The 7,687-nt window shown below is 51.1% G+C and overlaps 1 protein-coding gene across 1 annotated transcript; it reads left to right on the top strand.

Annotated features, from left to right (window-relative positions):
- The first annotated feature begins 2,912 nt into the window (after window positions 1–2,912).
- ARF5 (ARF GTPase 5) lies at window positions 2,913–6,208 on the top strand. The gene is made up of 6 exons (XM_077770787.1): window positions 2,913–3,029; window positions 3,555–3,635; window positions 4,014–4,123; window positions 4,885–4,956; window positions 5,494–5,619; window positions 5,727–6,208. Exons 1-6 carry the CDS (start codon window positions 2,963–2,965, stop codon window positions 5,811–5,813), a joined length of 543 nt encoding a protein of 180 aa, XP_077626913.1. The 5' UTR covers window positions 2,913–2,962; the 3' UTR covers window positions 5,814–6,208.
- Window positions 6,209–7,687: the final 1,479 nt, after the last annotated feature.

The following is a 7,687-nucleotide window of genomic DNA, read 5'->3' as shown; positions in this document are numbered from 1 at the left end:
CTAGTGGGCGCGAGGTGGGTGGGGCTATTTCGGCCTGTGGGTGGGAGACAGCCTATTAGTAGCAGCGCTTTGAGCGCAGGGCCAGCGCAGTCAAGAACTCGGGAATGATAATCCTTTGCTGGAGTACCTTAGGGATACGATGAGCGGGGGAGAGTGGGCAACGTTGCACTGAGGCCTAGCTTAGATGAGCGACGCGTCCCCACATTTGCGGCTCAGCACCTTTGTCTCTAAAGTAATCAACAATTGAGACTCCCATTTAGACCACGAAAACTGCAACCCTTGATAGGACAGTTTTGGCCCTCCTAGGCATCTAGTATGATTATTACACCCTTCCTGAGTTCTGCCGAGTTGAATCGACAAATACATGTAGAGGGCATCCTATAGCCATGACCTCCATCCTGTGTGCCAAGTAGATTTCAGGACCTTCACAAGAGTTTTGATATTTAGCCCTTAAAATTATTCTGCTCAGTGAATGGAAACGTGAGGCACAGAGAGGTTAAATAACATGCCCAAGGTCACAGAGCTAGGAATCCTATCTATATCTGTCCAACTCTCAACGTACCAAGGGCTGCTCCAGGTGATTACCATGAAGAGACTGCCCTCAGGGAGCCCCCATCTAATGAAACACCAGAGGTGCAAACATAAGTCCTGCTCTCATGCCAGTATGTATGGGTATACACAAAGTGCTATGGGAGTTAGGAGGGAGGCCTGTCTAGGGGAGGCAGAGAAGATTCTCAGGGAAAATACATGGGGATTGAAGCATGAGTAGTGATCTAACTAAAGATGAGGGAAACAAGCATTCCAGGCAGAGAAAAATGATTGCAAGGACTCCCGGAGTATCATAGAGCCTGGCTCACCCAAGAAGCATTGAGAATCACTTCATGACGGTAGCTTAGGGTGAAAGAGGTGGCAACCGATGGGGTTGGCCCAATAGGTAGAGACTTAAATTAAGACATTTCTATTTTTTTTATTTTTTAATATTTATTTACTTTTTGAGAAAGAGAGAGAGAGAATAAGCAGGGGAGAGACAAAGAGACAGAAGGAGACATAGAATCTGAAGCAGGCTCCAGGCTCTAAGATATCAGCGCAGAGTCAGAAGTGGGCCTCCAACCCACAAACCATGAGATCATGACCTGAGCTGAAGTCAGACATTCAACCAACTGAGCCACCCAGGCACCCAAGACATTTCTATTTTTATCTTGAGTGCTAAGAAGACACTAAGGGATTTTAATCTTGAGTGGCATCATCAAGACTTGTATACCAAGGGGCAGGTAAGGAGGTAAGGTAAAGAGGTTATTTCTGTCCCAAGGAAGAGAGATGGTAGTGAAATAGGGCAGTGACAACAGGGATGGAAAAGAAGAGGCTAATTAAAAGAGCTAAAGATTGGGGCACCTGGGTGGCTCAGTCAGCTAGTCGTCAACTCTTGATTTCAGCCCAGGTCATGATCTTATGGTTGATGAGATCAAGCCCTGCATCAGGCTCTGCACTGATAAAGCGGAGCCTGCCTCAGATTCTCTCTTCCTTTCTCTCTGTTCCTACCCTCTCAAAAGTAAATAAATAAACATTAAAGAGGGGGCAGGGGGAGCTCAAGATGTAGAACTGACTTGACTCAGTCAGCTCTAGTTGTGTTATTATATTGGGATTCTTTTAAATGCACTCTTCAACCTTGTGAAGAGCCTTCTTAGGAATGCAAGTATATGGCTAAAGAGTAAAGGAAAGTCTTACACTCACTCATACCTGGTGCTCAAAGTGTATTCTCTTTACAGACTTTTCGGGTCAGTTTGGGGCAGACCCTGGAGGTCTTTTCAGACCCAATTAGTTTCTTAGTGGTCCAGATAACATCCAACTGCAATATACAAAACATTCAGATAGTTTCATCATTTTAATATTCATCATAACGTCATGAGATATGACAGATATTGGTTTCCTTTTTTAGAANGGGGGCAGAAGTGAGATTTGAACTGAGACTTGGAACAATGATACATAGTAGGCATTCAATATTTGTTGAATGAGTGAATTAATGAAGGTTCTCTGATTCTCAGCTCACCTCACCATGTCCAGTCCGTAAGCATTGATCTTAGAAGCCTACTGGCAATTGAGTTTCAAATCGCTTGCCTTTGAGCAATCCTATTAGTCCGTTAAATCCAGCAAGTATCATATTTGGTAAGCATATATTATGTGTCTGGCACTGACCCAGACTCTCTCATAATAGAAACTTAAATTCCTATCCTGCTATTTCCCCTCTGTTGCTGAGTGAGGAAAATACTTGTGAAGCTCCTGGAGTCTAGGGCCACAAAAGTCTCGTAAAACCCTGGATAGGTGTGCATTAAAAACCCGGGTTCCCGGGTCTGTGGCCAAGTGAAGAAGTTTCAGAAAAGCTGTCTGGATCAACTGAAAGGCGTTGTGTCTGGAACCATGGAGGCGAAGGCGGAGCTCTCCAGTATGCAGCAGTAGGTTCTGCTGATTGGAAAACCAAGAAGTCCAGCTAGCACGAGGGCACCTTCTTTTTTCATCTCCGGCGCACTCCTCTCGAGATTCTAGGGTCATTTGAACCACCTGCCACGCTCAAAGCCCCTCTCTGGGCGCTGAGAGGGCCAAATAGAGGAATAAGACCCTTGCACCGAGCTTCCGCTCCCCTAGGAGGGTGGTGCATACAGTCGATGATGCTAGTTCGCAAAAGCTACACCGGAGAATAGGGTGGGCTGGACGCGACAAACCAAAGCCGAAAGGCCGGCCAGTTAAGCTGGGGGTCGGGGTCCGTGTGGAGCATTGTAGACTTTTCCGGACCCCGCTCGGGCTGCCGGTGAAGCAGCCACAGAGCTGCTAGCGCTCTAGAAACAAGGGGAGACCCAGACCCTTCACTCTTTAAAGCCCGCGCCAGATCCAGCAAGGCTGCGGAGACTCGNGCCGGTTCCAGCCCGCACCCCGCGTCCGTGCCCACACCCCCTCCCCCGGCCCCGCCATGGGCCTCACTGTGTCCGCGCTCTTTTCGCGGATCTTCGGGAAGAAGCAGATGCGGATCCTCATGGGTGAGGCAAATCTAGCGCGCGCGGCCCGAACGGGAGCGTTGGTCCCCGCGCAGCCCTCCCGCCCCCGCGTCCCTCCGAGCCCAGCTGAGCCGGGTCTCTGATCTCGAGTCACCCAGCTCCTAACCCCCCGGGGTCACTGGTCTCGGGCGCCTCGCGGTCTGCAGCGCCGACCCCGGGGCCTGAGCTTGGGAGCTGCGGGCCTGGGTGGGGTGAAGCTTCCTACGCCCCAGCCCGGCTGGTAAGAAGGGAGGATTCCGCCCTTGGAGACGACTTTTAAAAGGAGCGCGGCCCTCCTCTGTGTCCTTTACCCACTAGCCCCCTCCCGCCCCTCGCCCGCTTTGGGGCTAGAGTTGGTGTTCACCACCAGACTGTCCTCAAGGCCTCGAAGGTTGATAACAGCGCGCACCTGCAGGCGCAGGAGCTCTCCGCCCCCGTCTCCGTCGGCTGTCCTGGCCTCTCCCCTTCCCTGGTCTCTAGAGGGCTCCCTCGCTCCCATCTCCAGCCCTCTGCCCCTCTCCTTTGCAGTTGGATTGGATGCAGCTGGCAAGACCACAATCCTGTACAAACTGAAGTTGGGGGAGATTGTCACCACCATCCCCACCATAGGTGAGTTCGGAGGCGAGGCCGGGAGGAGCGGGAGGCTGGCGGCAGGCCTTCTCTGGGTCGGCTCGCGGTTCTGCCTGAGGCCCTTATCTCTGTGCAGAGGCTGACCCTGACACCAGAAGCCTGAAAAGTGGGTCACAGTTACCTTTGCTTGCTGGATGGTGCCTTGGCGGGGTGAATGTGACCTAGCCCCGGCTGGTCTGTGTACCGCAGGTCCTCTGGGGTTCTGTTTCCAGCGGACTTGATCGTTTCCTGGTTTTATGTCCCTGATGACTTCACATAGATTTAGTGAGTTCCTTTCTTACAGGACTTTGTTCTCAAATATATATATATATATATATATATATGTATACATATTTTTTTTTTTACAATTATCTCCAGGCTTTAATGTGGAAACAGTGGAATACAAGAACATTTGTTTCACAGTCTGGGACGTGGGAGGCCAGGACAAGATTCGGCCTCTGTGGCGGCACTACTTCCAGAACACTCAGGTGGGAATGGGGCTCTCCAACCCCAGGAGAAAAAGTGGTAGGGCTGCAAAGACTGAGATGATGGCTTAGACTGAAGGCCCAAGCCAGGGGAAAAAACCCTCTACCTCCTTCTGTCTGTGTGTACGCTTGCCTCTACTCGTCCTTCAGAACTAGCCTTGGTCTTCTGAGACTTAGCCACTTTATGCTCTCCTGAGAAGCAGGGTTCTGAGTCCATGCTGCCTTTTTATTTTTATTTTTATTTTAAGTTTATTTCTTTATTTTGAGAGAGAGAATCCCAAGCAGGCCCCATGCTGTCAGTGTAGAGCCTGGCATGGGACTCAAACTCGGGAACTGTGAGATCATGACATGAGCAGAAATCAAGAGCAGACGCTTAACTGACTCAGCTACCCTGGCACCCCTATTTATTTTATTTTATTTTTTAAGTAAGCTTTACCCCCCATGTGGGGCTTGAACTCACGACTCCAGGATTGAGAGTCGCACCTACTACCAACCGAGACAGCCAGGCGCCCTCATGCTGCCTCGTTGAACTCTCAAGTCTTTCCCTGTTGCCTTGCATCTCTTCTAGCTACACTGCTTGCCTGAGGGCAGAGGCACTATTCCCTGCAGGGCATCTCCAATTTGTGCCAGGATGTTTGCAGAGCCCTGTGAAAGTTTACTAGATGAGAAGGGTTTGGACACAAAGATGGGAAGAAGAAAGCCAGACTAGAATGTGTCCCGGGTGAGAGTGATTGCTCGTCCTTTCTTTCTTCCTTCCCACCCAGGGCCTCATCTTCGTAGTGGACAGTAATGACCGAGAGCGGGTCCAGGAATCTGCTGATGAACTCCAGAAGATGGTGAGCCCCCAGAGCGCTGGAAACTGAGCCCTGGTTTGGAGGCAGAGCTCTGAGACCTCTGTGCTAGTGTGAAAGTCAGGAAATGCCTCACAGGCCTTGAATGTGTTTCTCTTTGTGGACACTGACACAAGTAGTATCTCACCTTGTTTGGAATTCGAGTCAGGTGAAAAGTATAGGACTGACTTTTTCCTTGATTTCTCGTATCTTCACCTCAGAAGGTGGCAGGGAAAGGGAGATTATGTGCGTGGAGAGAAACTTCATCTTACATTCTTCATTCTTGTTTTTCCATTTGGAAACGTCATTTGGACTAGGGCAAGTCATTAGAAAAAGACTCTGGACTTCAGCCAAATGGCCTCAAGCTGATTTATGACTTTATGTCTTGTGTTCAGCAGTAGACTGCACAATATTACATTCTTCCCCACAAATATGCTGGAAGGTAGAAGCGGCGGGGGTTGGGGGGGTCCCCTACACAGCAGGCAAGAGGAAGCCTGGAGACTCTGCTGGGACTCCAGACTCCATCCCCTTCATCTCTCTCAGCTGCAGGAGGACGAGCTGCGGGATGCGGTGCTGCTGGTGTTTGCCAACAAGCAGGACATGCCCAACGCCATGCCCGTGAGCGAGCTGACCGACAAGCTGGGGCTGCAGCACTTGCGCAGCCGCACGGTGAGGGTCCTGCCTCTCCTGGGGGAGCCACAGGCTGGGACCAGGAGCAAAGGCATCCCCTTTTCTTTTCTTCCCTGTTACTGACCTTTTTTTCCTTCTCCCCACAGTGGTACGTCCAGGCCACCTGTGCCACCCAAGGCACAGGCCTGTATGATGGGCTGGACTGGCTGTCCCATGAGCTGTCGAAGCGCTAGCGAACCAGGGGCCGGCCCCTGCTGCCCGGAAGCTCCCGCGTGCATCCCGGGATGACCAGAGTCCCGGACTCCTCAGGCAGTGCCCTTCCCTCCCACTCCTCCTCTCCCACAGACACAGGCCTCTGCTCCTGCCTGCATGTTGTCTCTGTCATTGGAGCCTGGAGCCTCGCCTCCGGGCACGGAGGGGTCCACTCTCCTGCCTGCTGGAACCTGTGGAAGGGACCTCCAGGGCTAAGGCCCCTTCTTCCAGAGGAGGAGCAGGAATCTGGGTTTACTTTTGTTTTTTCCATTTTGGGTGTACCATTTGGGGGCCAGGTGGGGAGGGAAGGTGAGGGCTCCGGGTGGTGCTATGATGTGGCACTGGATATTGAGTAATAAATTTGCTGTGGTTTGTACACAGTGTTGTCTGTAGCCTAGAAGCGGGGGCTTGGGGGGTGGTGCTGGGTTGCTGCGTACAAAGGGACAGTATGATGGGGGGAGGCTGAAAGTAGCTAAGGCTGCACAGCCAACCCCCTCCCCCCAGCGCACACACACACATTGCTGCCTTTCCCTCGCTCAGCTTCTCCCTCATTGTTCTTAAGGCCACAGTACTTCAGGAGTTCCAGTGGAGGAAATTCCATTCCCTCCCAATTCCAGGGGAACTTTGCTGAGGATTACAGGCTCTACGTTCATGATTCTGTAAAGCACGTATGTCCTGTACCTCTCCGTCTCCTGGCTGCTTAGAGCAGTGGCTCTTAATGATTACTATGCTAATTAAAATCGAGGGGGTGTGGATATTTTTTGAAAATAGGGTCCCAAGATAACGTTCAGAAAATCTGATTCATCAGGACTGGTGTGAAGCCCGAGAATATGAATCTTAAAAACTACCCAGGTGAAGTCTGTCACTCTAGTCTATTAGCCGTCTTCTATAAAACATTGGTAGGGCCTTGCGAATTAAAGTTCTTCACCTTGCACTGGAACTCTTTCTACCTGGGAAGACAACCCTGCCCTCTACTCCCCCACCCCCACCACAGGGAATAGGAAAGTAGGTGAATGGAACCAGAAGGGTGGGCTCTTCTCCACGTGTGGTCCACTCTGCCTATCCTTTGAATCCCAGCAAAGCTTAAACAAAAACCGCCATCACCACCATTATTTCTTCTTGCCATTCTCCTTTTGTGTCATCAATTCCTCTAGGTTCTGCCTTGATCTCCATGAGCTTTGTAGGAAGTGAGCGCCAGAGGCTGTTGGCCAGCAGAGACCCTTGGAGGGCAAGGGCTCGGATGCTGAGGGCCAGCACTGTCTGTCTGCCCAGCAGCAGTGCGGCTGGGGATTGTGAGGAGGATGCCCAGCGCTCTCCCCGTCTAGGGCATTTTCCTTACCCTGCTCTGAGCCAGCCCTTTCTGATTAATATGAGTAATTTGATCCTTGCGGGTTATCTGTCTAGGGTTTCCCCACACTTCCTGAAAAGCACCTTCTAAGACATTTTGGCCTCATCCTCCCAAGGGCTGTAAAAGTGAATAGATTTTTCTTGGATATTTTGAATTTCAAAAACACTTGAGTCCCAAGGGAGCCAAGAAGAACTCACTTTGGAGGGTAGAAAGAGGTTGGTTATCTCCCTGCCATTGAAATGAGAAAGTGAAGAAGGAGAAGGACTTGCCTATAGTCATGTGAGGGTGATCATTGGTACAGGCCAAAGTTCTGATTCCCAGTCTTCGTTCAGTTGATCTCGGTGCCTGGAGTTGTGTGAGGAGGTTAGTGCCAGAGGCCCTAGACCCACTTCCTCTGGGTTGTGGATTGACATTGCTGGGCCAGTGCCCTTTCCCCACCATGGATAAGAGGCAGCCCTCACAGTCACAATGCTCCCGGGTCACAGAGGCGCTGGGCCCTAGCCCAGC

Source organism: Crocuta crocuta, unplaced genomic scaffold (genome assembly GCF_008692635.1).
Source record: "Crocuta crocuta isolate KB4526 unplaced genomic scaffold, BGI_CrCroc_1.0 scaffold266, whole genome shotgun sequence".
Classification (NCBI taxonomy): Eukaryota; Metazoa; Chordata; class Mammalia; order Carnivora; family Hyaenidae; genus Crocuta; species Crocuta crocuta.
Note: the sequence above shows the minus strand (reverse complement) of the source record. Positions and strands in the feature narration are given on the sequence as shown.

Bases quoted from the DNA above. Each gene is read 5' to 3' on its own strand.
- ARF5 (XM_077770787.1), top strand. From the start codon at position 2,963: ATGGGCCTCACTGTGTCCGCGCTCTTTTCGCGGATCTTCGGGAAGAAG. The intron at 4,124-4,884 runs GTGGGAATGGGG...CTTCCCACCCAG, and splicing joins ACTACTTCCAGAACACTCAG to GGCCTCATCTTCGTAGTGGA. The intron at 4,957-5,493 runs GTGAGCCCCCAG...CATCTCTCTCAG, and splicing joins CTGATGAACTCCAGAAGATG to CTGCAGGAGGACGAGCTGCG.